The sequence below is a fragment of the Melopsittacus undulatus genome, chromosome 19 (assembly GCF_012275295.1).
Source record: "Melopsittacus undulatus isolate bMelUnd1 chromosome 19, bMelUnd1.mat.Z, whole genome shotgun sequence".
Taxonomy (NCBI): domain Eukaryota; kingdom Metazoa; phylum Chordata; class Aves; order Psittaciformes; family Psittaculidae; genus Melopsittacus; species Melopsittacus undulatus.
This window is the reverse complement of record NC_047545.1, coordinates 4847424-4865530: the sequence shown is the minus strand read 5'-3', so window position 1 is coordinate 4865530 and position 18107 is coordinate 4847424. Positions and strand designations below refer to the sequence as shown.

At 50.6% G+C, this 18107-nt stretch overlaps 3 protein-coding genes and 2 non-coding genes across 9 annotated transcripts; 2 read left to right on the top strand and 3 right to left on the bottom strand.

Annotated features, from left to right (window-relative positions):
• The first annotated feature begins 91 nt into the window (after positions 1-91).
• Positions 92-3586, top strand: GAMT (guanidinoacetate N-methyltransferase). Its single transcript, XM_005141252.3, has 6 exons — positions 92-452; positions 937-1082; positions 1162-1225; positions 2096-2163; positions 2320-2430; positions 2770-3586. The coding sequence occupies exons 1-6, from the start codon at positions 278-280 to the stop codon at positions 2908-2910; spliced, it is 705 nt and encodes a 234-aa protein (XP_005141309.1). The 5' UTR covers positions 92-277; the 3' UTR covers positions 2911-3586.
• Positions 3587-4127: 541 nt separating this feature from the next.
• NDUFS7 (NADH:ubiquinone oxidoreductase core subunit S7) lies at positions 4128-7221 on the bottom strand. Its single transcript, XM_034070826.1, has 8 exons — positions 7113-7221; positions 6913-6949; positions 6723-6791; positions 6279-6396; positions 5504-5683; positions 5383-5429; positions 4786-4874; positions 4128-4318 (listed from the first exon to the last, which is right to left on the bottom strand). The coding sequence occupies exons 1-8, from the start codon at positions 7126-7128 to the stop codon at positions 4221-4223; spliced, it is 654 nt and encodes a 217-aa protein (XP_033926717.1). The 5' UTR covers positions 7129-7221; the 3' UTR covers positions 4128-4220.
• A 103-nt stretch (positions 7222-7324) lies between these two features.
• TRNAN-GUU (transfer RNA asparagine (anticodon GUU)) lies at positions 7325-7398 on the bottom strand. The gene has a single exon. It is a non-coding gene; the product is annotated as a tRNA-Asn (tRNA).
• Positions 7399-7702: 304 nt separating this feature from the next.
• On the top strand, positions 7703-7775 carry TRNAF-GAA (transfer RNA phenylalanine (anticodon GAA)). The gene has a single exon. It is a non-coding gene; the product is annotated as a tRNA-Phe (tRNA).
• Positions 7776-9065: 1290 nt separating this feature from the next.
• On the bottom strand, positions 9066-17681 carry PWWP3A (PWWP domain containing 3A, DNA repair factor). Of its 5 annotated transcripts, none has more exons than XM_005141250.4 (14): positions 17578-17681; positions 16755-16851; positions 16436-16503; positions 16012-16082; positions 14599-15609; positions 13889-14008; positions 13424-13494; positions 12855-12931; positions 12292-12352; positions 11717-11792; positions 11575-11625; positions 10746-11176; positions 9934-10022; positions 9066-9696 (listed from the first exon to the last, which is right to left on the bottom strand). In XM_005141250.4, exons 2-14 carry the CDS (start codon positions 16809-16811, stop codon positions 9618-9620), a joined length of 2262 nt encoding a protein of 753 aa, XP_005141307.2. In that variant the 5' UTR covers positions 16812-16851; positions 17578-17681; the 3' UTR covers positions 9066-9617. The 5 variants fall into 5 exon arrangements, with proteins under 5 accessions (XP_005141307.2, XP_030910851.2, XP_030910853.2 ...); XM_031054991.2 differs by having other exon boundaries at positions 17555-17677; XM_031054993.2 differs by having other exon boundaries at positions 17623-17643.
• Between the last annotated feature and the right edge of the window lie 426 nt (positions 17682-18107).

Sequence of the window (18107 nt, the reverse complement as noted above, 5' to 3'; positions counted from 1 at the left end):
AGGGAGGGGCGGGACGAGGCGGAGCTCCGCAGGGTCCTAGTGCCCGGCCCCTCCTCCGTGTGCCCCCGACGGTAACACCCGGCCACGTGCGCCTGCCCCCCCGCTCCCGATAGGGGCTCCGTTTCCCCCCGGAGGGCCCCGTCCCGTTCTGCACACTCAGCACGTCCCCAGCCGTGGTTATTTAAGGCCGTCCGGGAGCCAGGGCCCCTCTCCCTCCCCCTGCACCGCTGCCGTCCAGCGAGCGGACTTCGGTCCCCGCAGCGGTAACGGAGCGGCCATGAGCGCCCCGGCACCGATCTTCACGGAGGGCGAGGACTGCCGGGCAGCCTGGAGGGACGCGGCCGCCGGCTACGATGCGCCCGGGGCTCACCTGGAGATCCTGGGGAAGCCGGTGATGGAGCGCTGGGAGACCCCGTACATGCACTCGCTGGCGGCCGTGGCTGCGTCAAGGGGTAACGGGGGGCTATGGGGTGCAGCTCGGGCGTGCGGAATGGGGCAGCTTCCCCGGGGGTGTGGGGTGTTGCTGCCGAGGGACCCCACTGCGTGCACCCCGCTTGCCACCGGTGGTCCCCATGCAGTGAGAGCCACTTGTGCTCTCGTGTCAGGGTGACACATTCCCGAATGGGGATGGGTGCAGGCACAGCACAGCCCTGCTGCTCTTAGGGCAAGGGAAGGCTTTGGTGAGGGGTTGCTCGTCCCCACTGCGGCCACTCGGGGGGTTCGGTGGGGCAAAGGGCTGTGGAAGCAGTGGCTGATGTGGGCATGGGGCTGCTCCTGGCTTCTCACCCCAGTGCGGGCAGCACTGTGATCACTGGGTCTGTGCTGTCCACCCGGTGCCCCTGTGTGGGCACAGCCCTCTTAGACCCATAGGACTACAGAGCCAACTAGGTTGAAAAAGACCTCCAGGATCACAAAGTCCAACCATCCTGTGCCCAGGCGGCCGCGTGCTGGAAGTGGGCTTCGGCATGGCCATCGCTGCCACCAAGGTGCAGGAGTTCAACATCCAGGAGCACTGGATCATCGAGTGCAACGAGGGGGTTTTCCGGAGGCTGGAGGAATGGGCCCGGATGCAGCCCCACAAGGTGTGGGGGGGCTGTGCCAGAGCACGGTGCTGGTGGGTGCCGGGTGCTGGGGCTCACGGCGCTGCCCTCCCACCTGCAGGTTGTACCCATGAAGGGGCTGTGGGAGGATGTGGCACCGACGCTGCCGGATGGGCACTTCAATGGTGAGACACCTGTGGGACTGGAGGGAGGTCATAGACACATAGAATGGTTTGGGTTGGAAAGCACCTTGAGATCATCCAGGTCCAACCCCCCTGCCATGGGCAGGGACACCTCACACTAAACCATGGCACCCAAGGCTCTGTCCAACCTGAAAACTTCCAGGGATGGAGCATTCACCACTTCTCCAGGCACCCTGTGCCAGAGCCTCAGCACCCTCACAGTAGAGAACTTCCTTAAATCTGACCTGAACTTGCCCTGTTTCAGTCTGAACCCATCACCCCTTGTCCTGTCATTCCAGTCCCTAATGAAGAGCCCACCTCCAGCATCCTTATAGCCCCCTTCAGACACTGGAAGCTGCTCTGAGGTCTCCATGCAGCTTCTCTTCTCCAGGCTGAACAGCCCCAATGTTCTCAGCCTGGCTCCATACAGGAGCTGCTCCAGCCCCTGAGCATCCTCATGGCCTCTGGACTCACTCCAACAGCTCCATGTCCTTATGTTGAGGACACCAGAACTGCACACAGCGCTGTGGGGGGGGTCTCACAAGAGCAGAGCAGAGGGGCAGGATCCCCTCCTTGGACCCTGCAGCAGAACCTGGGAGCAGAGAGAGGGCCCCAAGGCAGAAGGGTCCCTGCACATTGCTGCATCATGAACAGGGGGGGCAGGGTGAGCATCCTGCCCCGCTCGCTCCCTCCATGGGCTGCATGGGGGTCTCTTGTCGCTGTCTAAGGGGGGGGGGGCAGAGGTAGGGGTGCAGATTTAAACAGGAAAGAGTAACAAGCCAGGAAGGGGGAATCTTCTCCCTGGCACACGAGCCCCAGCAGCCCCGTGCTGGCCTCTCCTGGCTAATGGATGGTGTCCGCTGTTCCGGGCAGGGATCCTGTATGACACCTACCCACTGTCGGAGGAGACCTGGCACACGCATCAGTTCCCCTTCATCAAGGTAACGTGGTGAGGGTGCAGCTGCCTTGTGCAAGGGGCCAGAGCTGGGTGGGCTGGGGCAATGTCTGGCTCTGCAGGGAGGAGAGAGCTTGGGGGGGGGGGTGTGGGTAAGGTGGGAGCTGGGTGCTGAGCCAGCACCCCTCCATCCCCACTGCAGGACCATGCCTTCCGCTTGCTGCAGCCCGGAGGGGTCCTCACCTACTGCAACCTGACCTCCTGGGGGGAGCTGCTGAAGACCAAGTACACTGACATCAAGAAGATGTTTGAGGTGAGCGTTGGTCCTTGGGCTGGGGGGGGGCCTGGCACCCCCAGCCCAACCCAGGCTCCCAAAGCTGCCCCATCAGGCTGTGCACTGCCTGCATCCCCCAGCACATGGCTGATACTGGGGATGTGGAGTGGCATAAGGGCCCTCCAGCTGCTTAGCTCCTCCAGCTGGGGCTTAGCAGGGAACACTGAGGGGAGGTCAGCAGGTTTTTGCCCACAGAAGCCCAAAATGGGGCTCCCTGCACTGTCCTGTGTCCACACAAGCTGGGGCTCAGTAGCAGCTGCACTTGCATCTGGGCAGCTCAAACCATTCCCTGCTCCTTCCTACCCTTCACTTTCACAGGAGACCCAGGTAGGGCACCTGTTGGAGGCCGGGTTCAAGAAGGAGAACATCAGCACAACGGTGATGGACCTGGTTGCCCCCAAGGACTGCAGGTACTACTCCTTCCACAAGATGATCACCCCCACCATTGTTAAGCACTGAGGGTGCTGCCAGCCTGGCACCATGCCTTGGGGCTGCCCTGAAGCCACAGGAAGCAAACACTAAGGAAAGGAGACTGATGATGCACACTTCAAGGAGGAAAAACGCTCTTACCTCCTCTGGTGCTGAGAAGATTGAAGCCGATTCTATGATTCTATGATTTATCTGGAGGCTTAGGATGGAAGTCCTGGGTCTCTAGGGAACCTTCTGGAAAAAGGACTCCCTGCCCCACCACGGATGTCACCCAGAGGATGTCACCCAGTGTGAAACCCTTGCCCTGGAGGGGCCTCTGGGCTCTGCAGTGCAAAATCCCACCCAAGGACTGGTATTTTCCACTCAAGACTCAGACCTTGATGAATACCTCAGTGAAGCTGTAATCCCAGAGGTGGTGCAGAGCCTTTGGCCAAAGGGCTTCAAGGATGAGATGTTTATCCTCTAAAACCTGGCTCCTTTTTAGAAAGCCCTGGTGGCCAAATGACCTGAACCAGGCAGGAGCAGGAGCCTGGGGTGGCTGGAGGCACTTGGGCTGCTCCTGCAGCACCTCCCTGCTGCTTATCCCAGTATTCCTGGCTCAAGCCCACTGCAGCGAGTTCCAATCCTCACAACCTCCTTGCAGTTCAACAGTGCATGAATGATGTTTCCTCTCTCTACCTGGAAGGGATAAAATCCATTAAAGAACCCAAATGAAATCCACCATTGCTGATTCAGAGCAAATTATTTACCTTTCAAAAGCGTGTGTGTAATTCTGCTGTGACTGCTCCTTGTCCTAGGCCACATCCAGCACCAAAACTTGCCAGGGGCTGCTCCATTCCTCCTGTGCCAAGGAGTGCTGCAGCATTCGTTTTTAGTAATCACATTTTTAGCATTAATATTTCAGATTACAGAAATAGAATTGCTTTCTGGCTGCTGTGCACACAGATATAAAGGATTCATTAGATCCTTTGTAGGAATTATAAGCAAAAAGTAGGTAGTAAGAGATGAGCTCAGGGAGGCCTCAGAACCTGCACTGGTCTCAAAACTTCCCAACAAAGCCAAAGAGCAAGTCCCAGGTTTCAGGCAAAGCCTTGATGTCACGATAGGTAACTTCAGACATCCTCCTTCAGAGCCGTTCAGGTGAGAAACCACCACAGTGAATGTTACCAAATCCAACTCCTGCTTTTAATGTGTTTTAAAGGAGTTAGAACACTTCAGATAGGAAGGATGCATTAATGACAGGAGAGTATCTTAACCAGGTAGACTTTTATTAGGTGTGTGAGGACATGGGTTGATTGTGCGTATGAAAGCAAGCAAGAGGGGAGGTCATAAATAAGAGGCTATTTCCTGTACCAGATCTGAATCTTCTTCTCCCGTTTGATTTTCTTCTGAAGCTGCAGGATTCCATACAGCAAAGCTTCAGCTGTAGGTGGGCAACCTGAGAGAGACAAAAAGGAAGCCACAGGGCTGCTTGCTGCACTGAAGCGTAGCCAGCAGATGGAGAAGTGACAAACCCCAGGCTTGGCCTGGAAGCAGCTTCCATCTCCTTCTGCCTTTGCCACTGGCTGGGGGGTTTGAAAAAGCAAGAGGCCTCCTGCAGTTTAAAGAAACTAAAGTGTTTGTCTGGAAAGGTCTTTTAAAACCATGGAAATGCTTCAGTTTTCAATAAAGGGTTATCTCACAGGAGTATGTGGTCAACTAAACTATAGTGCACACTTTACATACTGGTTACTGGTGAGTAGCATCACCAGAACCACCCCACTTGCTTACTGGATCTTCCTGAAGCATCTGCAACTTCACCACCCCAGTTTGAACCACACTGAGCAGTGTCCAAACAGGCAAAAGGAACTTCCCTGCCAGGCTGCTCCGAGCTGGTGCCATGGCACCTGGAGCCACCCTTCCTACCTGGCACGTAGATGTCCACCGGCACGATGCGGTCACAGCCCCTCACCACGGAGTAGGAGTAGTGGTAGTAACCCCCTCCATTGGCACAGCTGCAAGAGATGGGCAGGTTTCAGCTTGGTTAAACATGGTTTAGCGGAGACAGGAGCTCTTTACTCTGAAGGTGCTGAGGCGCTGGCACAGGGTGCCCAGAGAAGGGGTGAATGCTCCATCCCTGGCCGTGCTCAAGGCCAGGTTGGATGAAGCCTTGGGTGCCATGGTTTAGTGTGAGGCATCCCTGCCCATGGCAGGGGGTTGGAGCTGGGTGATCTTAAGGTCCTTTCCAACCCAAACCATTCTGTGATTTTATGCAAGTCTTCAAACTCTGAGAGCTGCAACCCCCCCAGGGAAAACTCTGCAGTTCAGTGATGGGACAGCCATCGTTCTCCTCACCCTAATGAAAGGGATCCTTTACGTTTCCTTTGTAACAAGGCTCCTTATGTCATTTCAGGGGCTGGAAACCAAATAAGGAATGGGTTCCTCTCCCTTCACCTCCCTGGCTCAAGCAAGAGCACATTTCTCCTACCACATAGGAGGCACCAAGCACGTCCTGGCACTTACCTCCCCATGGAGACCACGTAGCGAGGTTCCGGCATCTGGTCATAGACCTGCAGGACACAGACAGCCCAGCTCAGCCCCCGCTGCCTCCCAGCACACGAGGTGCCCACCGCAGCCCCGGTACCTTCCGCAGAGCCGGGGCCATCTTGTTTGTGAGGGTGCCAGCCACGATCATGACATCGGCTTGCCGGGGGCTGGCTCGGAACACCACCCCGAAGCGGTCCATGTCATAGCGAGGAGCAGCCATGTGCATCATCTCCACGGCACAGCAAGCCAGCCCAAACGTCATGGGCCACAGGGAGCTCTGCAGGACAAGAGGCAGGTTGTGGAGAGAGCTGAGCCCATGCAACAGGTGACTCAAAGGGAGAGCAGTGATCAGATCCAAGGTCTGCTCAGTGCATTGTAAGTGAAAACGGTGTTTGCCATTATGCAGGAGAGCAAAACGCACTGCTCCAGGGGAACAGACACGTAGAGATCTGAGTGTATGGAGCCTCAGGGATGCTGAATGTGCTCAGAGGTGAAGACGCTCCCCTTAACGTGTCACACTGCTAAAGCAGCCACCTCCCAGCCGTGACTGCAGGAGGCACAATTCAGCTAAGGCAGAGCCCCCTGGGTTCAGCCTTCTCCATGGCACAGAGCAGCCACTCGTTACGAGGGTGATGGGAAACCAGAAGGCACCTTCCACTCGTGTCTGAAGGTCAGCTCCGCTCAGACAGGCACTGCTCTGCAGCACCCTCCTGCTCTGACACTGGACCCCAAGCACTAACCTCTGGGCCAAGAAACTGGAGAATTCTGAAGCTATTTTTACCCTGAGATGGCTCAAGCCCATTTCACACCAGCACTTCCAACCATTCGATACCACTGCTCCCTAAGCGAGCACGACAGGTTCAGACGCTCACCCTTCTTGCCCAGTTGACCAGGTCATCGAGTTTGGTGACAATGTATTCACCCCTGCTACTGGGGACGTAGGACTTCTTCTGCACGATGGCTGAGCTCTTTTGCTGGACTTGGACAGCGCTGAAGGCAGAGAGCACAGGAGTGTCAGGCTCCAGTTATTCAGTGTAACTGCATACAACCATCAGCCCCAAGGAGTGCTGATCCTATGAGGAACCCAAGGCACATCGCTTATGGACAACCTCGCACCCACTGCACACTGTGTTAGAGCAGGGTGAGGGATGCTCCCCTCACTGTTACTGCTCTTGTGTTCACTGTACCCACATTACAGAGGGGCCCTGGGGGGTTCGTCTCCAGCCTGGCTGCTATTATGGACCGAGGAGGGGCTCATGGCACACACAGAGCTGCTGCTCACGGGGTTCCTGCGCTGTCCCACTCCCCAGCGGTACCTGTCAGCCTGCTCGGCCGCCGGCGTCGGATGGAGCAGGCGGCTGTGAACGGGCGCCAGGGCACAGGGCCTGGAAGGAACAACACCCGCAGCGTGAGCGGCACCGGGGCCGGGACCGGGACCGGCCCCAGGCACGGACAAACCACCCGAGCCCCCAACGCGGCCCCCCCGGCCCCGAGCCCGGCGCTCACCGCCAGGCCAGGCCGCCGAGCCGAGCGAGCCGCAGACCTGCAACGAGAGGAGGGAGAGCTCAGCCCGGGCGGACACCGGCACCGCCCGGCCCGGGGCTGCCCCGGTGGGGTCAGCGGTGCCCCCCGACCCCCGCCCGCTGCCCCCGGTCCCCCCTGCGCCCCGGTCCCGGTCCCGTTCCCTCGGTACAGGCCCCGCTCACAGCCCAGCGCCGCCATCTTCGCCCGCAGCCCTTCAGGCAACCTCTGTGCGCGGTGCACACGCTAAGCGGCCCGGCCCGGCCCCGGTGCGCCCTCCTCAGTGCTCCGGCGGGGAACGCGGAGCAGTGCGGGGAGTTCCGCCGGCAGCGGACCTCGGTAACACCGGGCCGGAGGAGCCGGGAGCGACCGGGGCCGCGGAGGCAAAAGGAACGGGCGTCCCTGGGTGGGCTCGAACCACCAACCTCTCGGTTAACAGCCGAACGCGCTAACCCATTGCGCCACAGAGACCGCGCTGCCGCCGCCGCTGGGGCAGCGGGGCCCGGAGGCTGCAGCGGGGCCCGGAGGCTGCAGCGGGGCCCGGAGGCTCCAGCGGGGCCCGGAGGCTCCAGCGGGACCCGGAGGCTGCAGCGGGGCCCGGAGGCTGCAGCGGCCCCGGAGGCTCCAGCGGGGCCCGGAGGCTCTAACGGCCCGGAGGCTCCAGCGGCCCCCGGAGGCTGCAGCGGGGCCCGGAGGCTCTAGCGGCTCCGGAGGCTGCAGCGGCCCCGGGCCCCGCCGGTGGTGACGGGAGGGGTGGGGGGAGCGCTTCCGCGCAGCCGAAATAGCTCAGTTGGGAGAGCGTTAGACTGAAGATCTAAAGGTCCCTGGTTCGATCCCGGGTTTCGGCAACTGTGTCTTTTCCTGCCGGAGAACACATCAAAACCCGGCTCCGAGTCATTTTAACCTCGGTACGGAACAAGGGAGCTGCTTTAGTTAAACGGGACAAGTTCAAGAAGCAGCTTGGTCGGAGCAGAGGGAAGATGCTCAAAGAAAGCACAGGATCAGGCAGCAGCACATTTGTTTTCTTGTACTCAACCCAATGCATTTAATAACACGAAACCGACACTTGCAGCACAATAGTGCAGCTTTATCCGATACACAGAAATAATGACCACGCAGTGTGAAATAGAGGTGGAAGCATCTGACAAGGCAAGCACAGCAGCAGCATCCTGCTTGGCAGAACCGAAGCACACAAGAGTAACAAGCCTTTAATGATTCGCTTCATCAACCTTTAATTGCTTGACAACACAATCCTGTACATCTCTGGACTGAGTTTGGTCCTGAGGTGCAAACAGCCCCATAAGGAACCTGTAACAGCTCATCTGAAGGTGGTTTTTAAAGACATAGACAGCTGAGAGTGCTCCAACTCACGTTTACACTCTTCATCAGCCTTTGGCACAGCACAGTTTGACTTTTGAAAGGAGAACTTGTCCACACTGAATCAAACTGGGATCGTGAAAGGTGTGAGAAAAGGGTTGAGATGAAGGAGAGGTGGATGGGGATCTCCACTGCCATGCAGGGAGATGGAGAAAGACCTTAGCAGTACTTTAGGAATTCTAACTGGGAAGCGCACACAGGATCATGTTTTGAAGGAGAGGGAACCTGAGGATAAACTGAGAGCAAAGTCACCTATAGTTCAGGTACTCATTAATGGCGCTTTGATAACATAAGGATTCCAAATGCATATTCAAACTCATTATAAAGTAATTAAAAGTATAATTAAAATACATGTGAAAGATAGTAACTATAGCCAGAATACACATCTGTATCTCAATTTAAACTTCTGAATTTCAAATCGCCTTGGTTTCTCTTGAAGAAGCAGATCATGTTTTCATCCTAAGAGAAAAAACAAGTCACTGGGGTTTTATCTAAGCAGCTGTCAATAACACTGCAAGTCAAAGTGTGCCAGACCTCCTGCACAAAGCTGGAACTAAACAATGGCATTTGGGATTTAAAAAGCGGACAAAGACAAATAACTGCTCCTAAAAGTATGGCCTCAAAAAGCAATGAGCCAGCATTCAGAACAGTTTCACATGGAAAAGTGAATGGGGTTTGTTCTTTTAAGCAAACACTGGATTCCTTTCCCACTGGATTTTACAGCTATCCCATGAATAAAAACAAAGCCTTTGTTATTCTGCTTGCATCACTAGCTACCAATTTTATTTCCCCACACTTCAAGACATGTAAAGCAGGAACAGTCAATCCGGTGGGAATGTTTTTATACAGGAAACCCGCAGACATTCAGTAGTGGTAAAGTCACCCAGCAACACATGGCTATATCCTCCACCAGTCTGTGTTCAGCAAAGCCAACAGCCCTCCCGTTGTCAGCTATTTGGCCAAAGTAATTCCTACAAAACTCAGCATTCGGTCAAGAAGCTCTGCAAAACACCTGCAGTTCCGTGCTAAGGATGCTGAATGGATGAGGACTGAGGCAGCCACACACCCGCAGTGCTCCCAACACCCGTTGCATCATCTTTCACAGGCAGTTCAACACGGCAAGAACAGCTCCAGGGCACAGAATGGGGAGCAAGGACTGAAGACAGGACTGCATTCAAGAGCAGTGCAGTGGCTACCTCTTTCAGAGATACACAAACAGGTTTTGGAAGGTTAGAATTACACATTTTATACAAATAAGCACTTTATGACATACACTCAGTGCCAGGGGAGCCAGGGAAAGGTTGTGCTGCTGTTCAGACACCATCTGCAAGCTCTGGTTTGGTCTTCCACCTCTTTCTTTCTAGGATTTCTTCGTCAAAGATTTCTCTCTCCCTGAAAAGAAACACAAAGTTCTGTAGTAAAAATAACCTCACCATATGAAACTGTTTGCAGGGTGTTACTGTAACACAGCAAGAACATTTCCATGTATAATCATTTTGTTACTTAAGACAATGGAAGAAAATTGCCATACAGGAGAGAGGATCTCGGACTCTCCTGCCCTTATACTGTTTTCTATATAAACAGTAAAGTAGTAGGAAAAATTCAGAGCATACTAAAAATAAAAGATACCTCTTGCTCACAGATGGTCCTTTGATGTACTTCTCTTCTGCCTTCTTGTAATCTATATCATCCACAGCAGAAATGGCATAAATTATGGCCTAGAAAAGTAATTGGTTCCAAATCACTGTTTGTAACTTAGCTTTTATTTCATGAGTATAAATGAACTGTCTCAGTCAATGAGGAACCTTATTCTAAAATCAATCACTTAGGAAAGTTTGATAAAACCTGATCCTCGTCAATACTACAAACTTGTCCTTGGTCTTTCCCAGGAGAGTATTTTAAAACCAGATTATGATACTCTTCATAGTAACTTGTTTCTACAGAGGTTAATAATGTTGTGCTGGGGAAATTCCTAGGAAGGACACTAAATATCTAAAAGTATAACTGTAAAAACCAACCCACCACCTCCCAAGCACGAAGAACCCAAGAAACCCCAGTGATACCTTGCCAAATTAATAAAAACCACCTCAAACCCAAAGATTTGAAGAGTTTCAGAAAGAATCAAATAGACTTGAAAGCAACAATTCTGCCTTTAGAAAACACTGTACCACCTAAAGCTTGTCCATTTTGTGCTGACAGCTTAAGAGCCCACAAACATAACTTAGGATTGCGTGGAGTTGAAAAGTCTTTGCCCAAGATATAAACTAAGCAGTTTCATGCCCCTTGAGCTACAGGGAGCATGCAGGTGTGAACATACCTGCTCAGCTCAACCACTGCTCAGCTCGCAAGGAGCACTGCAAGTCACTGAACTCAAATCACAAAACACTAATGTCATTTCCTTCCTTTAAGGTGTAGTTTCTCAATGTTTCTTGTTTACTTACTTCAGGCAAAAGGACATCTGAAATAAATTTTATGCCATCTCCATTTATGTGATGCAGATCTTTAGCCTCTATTTCATGATACACTTCCTTCAAGTAGTTCACTACAAGGTCCAGTTGCTCTTCATCCTCCAAATAGGTTTCAACACAGGTCACATACTGTCTTGAATTCAGGAATCCCTTCAGCCACCGGGATTGTTTTCTGCTTTTCAAAATAGCCAAAAGATGCTCGTCAGCCCCCTTAGTCTTCACTATAAACTCCACTATCTTCTTATTTGCTTTATCTCTAGCAGCTCTTGTCCTGTCAGGAAGAAGTTTCCTGGAGGGCTTCTGAAGTGATGTTTCTGATAAGGCCTCTTCAGTATCTTCCTCTGCCACATCTGGAAAGGTGATTTGGACTAAACCTTGATAACCTTCCTTTCTAACTGGGTAGCCTGAAAGGAAAGCCACAATCATTCATACTTAAATACACAAAGCATTTGTGTATGCATACATGCTTACATACACAGACTGAATACAAGGGACTTGCTTGATAAAGTGGGGTTTTTTTTCCTCCACAAAAAAGATTTTGCCTTAAGAAAAATGAGGGAGTTGAAGCTCTGACAGGAGCTCTAAAATTAATTCTCTACAAGGTGAAATGAGTGGTTTCCCTACTTGTCTTAATATTTAACTTCAGTTGTGGTTATGATAACCCTTAAAGTGCAACAATGGCCTGAGTACTGAGGCCTGGTACTCCCTCACTGGGTCTGAAGCCTCACTCAACACATATGTAGACATTAGAGCTAAACTTGTCTCCCGAGAGAATACTACAAAAGATAACAGGTTCACTTACTGATATCATCAGCAAAATACTCCAAGAAGGATCCCGTAAAAGAATGACAACCTAAAAAGCCCAAAATCAGTTCAGTTAAGCCTGTGAAACAGAGCTGGTAGTTTCAGTGTTATCTATTTTCTGATGAATGACATCTCCTTACCTACTCTAATTCGATAGTCAGAAATCAGTCGAATACACCACTCAATTTCTTGGCGATAATCTTCTTTGGCTCGTTCCTGTAAAACAAGAGCTCTTCACAGTCCTAAAAGGAGTAACCTACTGAAGCTTTTAGTCTAGGACACTAACCAGGTAACAGAAATGGCTAATGATAATGAATCAAAGTTTACTTGCAGTTTCTGCATTCTCCTGAAATGCAACTTCTGGCCAGTGCTTTGTCACCCAGCGTGAGTGGCTTTGTGGTACGCGGGAGACCCGCGAGTGAAAAGAGTCCCAAGCAACTGCCTGCCTTCCACAGGTATTCTGCACAGCAGCCCCACTGAGATGGAAAAGGGTGTCAGGGGATCCCCTTACTGTGTTAGTCTCCATCTTGTGGAGCATTAATTACATTTAATTACAGCACTGAATACAGTGAGAGAGAAGACAGAAGCGTGAACAGCCACAGTGCAGCCAGCTGCACCAAACTCCTCTCACAGGGTCAGTTACACACTGTGATACCACTTTATGTTTTCCAAAGCATGCACAGACTTGCAGTTCCATGTTACTGGTAGTACTTACTATGAGGTCCTGCTTTTCTTCACAGTCAAAGTGCTTCAGACTCCTAAGAGGTACTGAGAAACTGGATGAAACAAAAGAAACACAGTCAGGGAGAAGAGGCAATTGAGTTGCACCTCTGTATTTACTGCAATTCTATAGCTCCCTGAAAATTACATCTCATGAGGAATTCAGAAATGCAGGCTTTTTTAGTTAGGGTTTTCATAGTAAGCTACAACTACGGAATCTTTTAACAACTGAGAAGTGCCTCCTTTTAAGACAAAACTAAAGGCAGGCTGGTGTCTCCAGAAAGTTTGGGAATCACAAGTAAAAACCACTATCTGGGTCCCCAGCCATTCTTCTATTCCTCACATGAGCATCAGCTGCTCACACGATGCCAGCTTATCTCAACCAGCAGCCTACAAAGGACATAGTCCACACCTGCAAATCCTCACCTTGCTTGGTCCCTCCCTCCAAGATCAACCTTTGTTTTAACTAACAGTGCAATTGCCCTGTGCCAGGAAACAAGTACAGGGCACTAAAAGAAACCGGAAGTTTGGAATGTGCTCAGAATCCACAACATTTACCCCTTTTTCTTGTCATTTGTATCCTCTTCTATTAACAGCACACAGGCCTTTCTGTGCTTCCTCTTCACAGTTTTTACCTGTTGAAAGGATGAAGTCTCATTAGCATCCTAAAATCCTAAAACCCTTCCAAAGCAGGAACATCTTCCATCTACATTCTACACTACACCCCATACTTCAAGGAAGTGACACAAACTTGAAAAAAGAAGTTTTAAAGTGGCAAGAATAGCAAGTTACCCCAGTGAAGCATTTTTAGTTAGTGCACAAGGAGCCATCCTCTTTCTTTCCTTAGCTGGGTACGATCACCCTACCTCATGACACAAGATATAAAGGCTCAGTAGTACTGCTCTGCTCTAATAGACCCAGATGGGAATCAACCACATTTGTTTTTTACATGCTTTTGTCATATATAAATTTACTTCTGTTCTCTTTGAACATTTCTACTGGAAGATCTTTAACATTTCCAGCCCTACACAAGTCAAAAATGGCAAAAGACACTCAAGAACGTGGCAAGCAGCTCCGTATCATCCCCTCTGCAATATCCCTCCAAGAAGGCAGCAAGCTGTTCTTACCACTGCTGGCCAATATGGGTACCTTCGCAATCTGCACCAGACCAAAATCCCTTCTTCAATTGATTGTGGTTCTATGATGAAAAATAAAGAGTTCTTTAAAACATAAGACAGCTTGTCCTCTCTCACCAGCCTCCTTTAGGGAGTTTGGCTGCAGTGCTTTTACAGGTTTCAACCACACTACCCCTAGAAATGCAGCCCAAGTAGATCTGAATAGAGCAAGTAGGAGACTTCACTCCTAAGCCCTTGCCCAGTTTGCACAACAATTTGCATTTCATTCTGTTTCAAGAAGCCCCTCTGGGGCATCAAATAAATGCATTTTATTCCAAGCTTGTACAAAGCTGGAGTGAATTTCGGGGAAGGTTAGGTTTCATCACCATAGCTCATCAGCAAACTACAAGCACGTGTATGCTAAAAAGAGTGCACCGATCTTGGGTAAAGTCTCACAGAGGTACTCTGACATCTCACCTTGATGTGATAAAACACTTGGAAGTTCTTCATCCTCCTCCTCTTCATCTACCAGAGGTGAGAGGCGAGAGAGACTCTCTGAGGGAAGGATCTCTGAAGATAGGTTAGATGATTCCAGTCCTGCCAAAAGCAGCAAGCACCAGTGTTCAGAAGCATGGGACAGTGATTAAGAAGTACCAGCTTCAGCCCAGGTGAAACATAACCCTCTAAGTACCCCTGCAGCCACGAGAGTCACTGTCACATCAGGGCCTGTCCCAGCACTCCCATTCTCAATCCTCTGCCTAGGTAAAGGCCTAATAATCTGAATAAAAGATGAAAAAGGGGAAGGAAGGAAGAAGAAGAGGCTGGTTTCAGGGCCTTACACCAGCCTGTTCCTTTATGTGGCATCATTTTATCTCTAAATGGCCAGCAGCAAAGAGAAAACTAAGCACGAAATCAGCAAGTCCTCTAGTGAAGGGTGAGAATTAGTGCTAAATACAGTTGTCCAATGCCAAACCTTAAATGGCCCCACACAGCCTCAAGGCCACACCAGCATTTGGCTAGTGATAGAGTGACTGTGTTTTCTCTGCTTCTCCAAAAATTACACCAAAAGGAACCAAACCCAGCAATTCAAGAACTGCATTCACAAAAGCAATGCAACACTCCAAGATGAGTTAAGGTGATCAAACCATCAAGCAGGATGTTTTCCCTTCCACAATGGACATACCCACCTTCATCTTCTTCAAAGTCAGACAGCTGAAACGGCTTTACTTTATTCATGACCACATGTGTAGTGTTCTTACTTTCCTCTTCTTTACACTGCAAGGAGATGCTATCAGAAAGCATCTCTTCATTAGATGGCCCAGATGAAGATTCAGAGCAATTCCTGCATTTCCTTTTCCTGTATGAGGATGCAGTTGCACCAATCTTTCGGTCTCCATTAACCCGTTTTAAGCTCGCTGGCTTTTTCCTTCCATCTAATTGCTTTGACAGACTTCCACTCTCACTGCTGATGCTTTTTTCCAAGTCATCCGAGGCACTTTTACAAGAGGAATCCAGTAATGTCCTTCTAAGTTGACTTCTGGTCTTTGTGCTTCTGACAGGTACCACTGTGCCAGATGTGCAGGGCACAGACTGAGCAGACCCCTCCTCAGCAAAGGGCTGTACTTGATCCTTGGGGAAATCATTCCTACACAACACAGGAAATCCTGCACTGCTTGGTTGTTTTCTTCCTTGCTTACTTTTTTCCTCCTTTGGTTTAGGGAAGACTTTATTTCCTGCTCTGGATTTCGTCAATCTGGGCTCGATGGTTTTCTGTCTTGGTAGTGATTCCAATTCTGATACTTTGGAGTTCTGACTCTCCGAGTTCAGTGTATTAGACAAGTCCTCAGTGTCACATCCGGAAGGGTTTGTTCCACTTTCATGTGCTTCAGCACTCTCCTCCAAAACAAAAGAACCTTTCCACTTTGTTTTTTCTAAGTCAGTCTTCAGGCTGGGGTTTGTTTTTTTTTCTCCTTTCCTCTTGGAAGCCTGAGGCTCCAACTTGTCTTTAAAGAAGCTGCGTAAAGGGGTCAGTGAGCGAGATCCTGAATGGTTCTCCTGCGAGAACTGAGTACTTGGCCTGTTTTCTGAAGGTGGTACTTGTTTGGGTGAACCATCTGAATTCAAAATATCCAGGGCAATTTTAAGAGACCGGCGATACTGTAGCTCTTCCACAGCCTCACTCAGATTATTCCTTTGATCTGATGAAGAACATGCAATAACTTTCATTCAAATCTAAGAACCAAGAGGTGTCCTTTATAGTCTATCTCTTGTTTAAGATGCAACTTAACACTCAAATCACCTGTGACTCTTAAGGCAAAGTATGAGGAAACACATAAGAAGCAAGCCTCCAGTGCCTTCCTTTAGGGAAGTACACACAAGTTCCTTCAATATTCCTCCCAACATGCTACCCAAGGGAAGAGCAAAATCAACTGTGATTTTGTTTTGTCTATTTTCAGACTTTACAGATGGAAAGGAATGGAGAAAAAAATATGCAAAAACCCCAAACCCACTCAATAAATACATAAGTGTAATATAGACCTACTGTGTATGATTACATTCAGAGTATATACAAGGCAGCAAATACTGTGACATTTCCTCACCTAAATTAGAGGCAATGTTCACTATATGTTCTTCCTTCAGTGGTTCAACATCTGCACAGCTCACACTGATCCTGAAAACACAACAAAGCTGGCTAAAAATGTCACAGCACTAAACACGACTAAAAGCACAACACTGCTTTCACCTGGCAAGAAACTTGCAATATCTTCCCCCACCATAAAAAAAACCCACTTATTAGGGGAAGTAAAGCAAAAAAGACAGATCTGTGAAGCATGTCTGAGCTAACAGTCAGTATGTTGTTTGCTGATGTTCCATGAGACACTATAGACAGCTCTACAAAGGCAACAGGGCTTGGGGTTAGCCTCTGTAAATCAACAATCTCTCTTCACACATATCTTTAGATAAAGGAATTACTTTCTTTTAATGGTAGCATACAAACATATAACAACTAAACCAATACTTAACTGTTCATTTAAACCGAGTATTTCGACTTCCAAAGAAATCCCCTTCGAAACTCCAGTTTTGCGCAAAACCTATATTAAAGAGAAAAACCTGCATTTAAAAAGTCCTTGACCAAATGTCCTGGGTTCAGCTGTAGCAGTCATTTTTCTCCTCCTTAGTAGCTGGTGCAGTGCAAGGGACTGGAACTATATCATCTTAGCATCCTTTCTGACCCAAACCGTTCTGTGATTTTATGTTTACTTGGAGCTCTCACTAACTACTCTCTTTTAATCGTTTCTAAGTTATACCCACTGACCTTTCCTCATTTAGACACCTGCTTTACCTTTGCTGGCCATAAACGCTTCCTCCATGTGCAAAGAATATACTCTTGGTCTGTCATGACTGTTGTTTCACGTAGTAAAGGAAGATTCCAGTATGCTCTGAAAATAAAGGGAATAAAAGCATTACCCATCACTTGGTTCATTTTTGTCTTCCCTTTCTCTAAGGGATACAGGACCTACACAGAACACATTGTTACAGTTATGTGTGTCTGCATTATCATTATAATTAATAATAATTAACTAAAGATTATCATTTATGGTTTAGTGTGAGGTGTCCCTGCCCATGGTAGGGGGGTTGGAACTGGATGATCTTGAGGTCCTTTCCAATCCTAACTATTCTATGATTCTATGATCATTACTTTGCATACATCCTCCCAGGTTAGGCTCTAACAGGGTATCTTTTTGTAGCCGCGCACCATCAGACGGCTTTACCGTGTACACAAACTGCTGCGGGCCTGCACAGCCTGCAGCTCCCCGGGCCCAAACAACAGCGGCCGCCTCTTCCACCCCCAAGTTACACCTCGCGGTGCCGGTTTTGATGTAGTTAACAATTATAACCTGAGTGAAGCAGCTCCGGAGCCCTTCCGAGGCCCTCCGGCTCCAAAAGCCTCGAGAAAGACCCGTAATGAACGGCCCCTGCGCGTACAAAGCCGAGCCCTCGGCTCCGCCGCCGGGAAGGGGCCGTTACCACAGAACCGAACGCCACGGGCCCACCTCAGTCACCGCCTGCGGCCCCACCTTCCCCCAGGGCTCCTCCACCGGGACCCGCCGTGAGGTGCGCGCGGCCCCCGCCGCTCCTCACCCTGCCCTAGGCAGACAGCCGACCTGGTGCGGAGCTCGGTGCGGGGCCCGGTGCGGGGCTGCCGTTACCGGACACGATCGGGACGCAGCCACCGGCCCCTCGCCGCCTCCGTCCATATCAGGCCTCGCCCGCCCGGCTCTGCGCATGCGCCGCCGCTCACCGGGAAGGCGGCAGCCAATCAGAGAATCTCTCTCGCGCGTAGGTCACCGCCCTCCCGCCGCCAAAACACAAGGGCTCCAGCCAATCAGAGCTTCCGTTTCTCCCTAAGCTCCGCCCACTACCTCTCCTCCTATTGGACGGTTCGGGGCACGCCCCACCCCATTGCGGAACCTCCTTGCGGGCGTTACTCCCCCTCCCCGTCGAGGCGGTGACGTCAGTGGACGTGCTGGTGACGTAATCACGTCAGGGATCTGCAGCTTGCCTGGTGTCTGGCGCATGCACACTTCCGCACCGGCTCTTGGCTGCAGCCGGTGCCGGGACCGAGGCTGCGCGGAGCCGCCGTTTGTAATTGAACATTACCCGGATTTGCCTGATTTTGTGGGTTTTTAGGTTA

Coding starts and splice junctions, on each gene's coding strand:
- GAMT (XM_005141252.3), top strand. CDS start 278: ATGAGCGCCCCGGCACCGATCTTCACGGAGGGCGAGGACTGCCGGGCA. Junction 453..936: donor GGCCGTGGCTGCGTCAAGGG/GTAACGGGGGGC, acceptor TCCTGTGCCCAG/GCGGCCGCGTGCTGGAAGTG. Junction 1,083..1,161: donor CCCGGATGCAGCCCCACAAG/GTGTGGGGGGGC, acceptor TCCCACCTGCAG/GTTGTACCCATGAAGGGGCT.
- NDUFS7 (XM_034070826.1), bottom strand. Junction 6,792..6,912: donor CTCGGCGGCCTGGCCTGGCG/GTGAGCGCCGGG, acceptor TGTTCCTTCCAG/GCCCTGTGCCCTGGCGCCCG. Junction 4,319..4,785: donor GGTGGACATCTACGTGCCAG/GTAGGAAGGGTG, acceptor TGTCTCTCTCAG/GTTGCCCACCTACAGCTGAA.
- PWWP3A (XM_031054991.2), bottom strand. CDS start 17,670: ATGGACGGAGGCGGCGAGGGGCCGGTGGCTGCGTCCCGATCGTGTCCG. Junction 16,852..17,554: donor GGCTGTCTGCCTAGGGCAGG/GTGAGGAGCGGC, acceptor CTTTATTTTCAG/AGCATACTGGAATCTTCCTT. Junction 12,932..13,423: donor ACCCATATTGGCCAGCAGTG/GTAAGAACAGCT, acceptor TCCTTTCAACAG/GTAAAAACTGTGAAGAGGAA.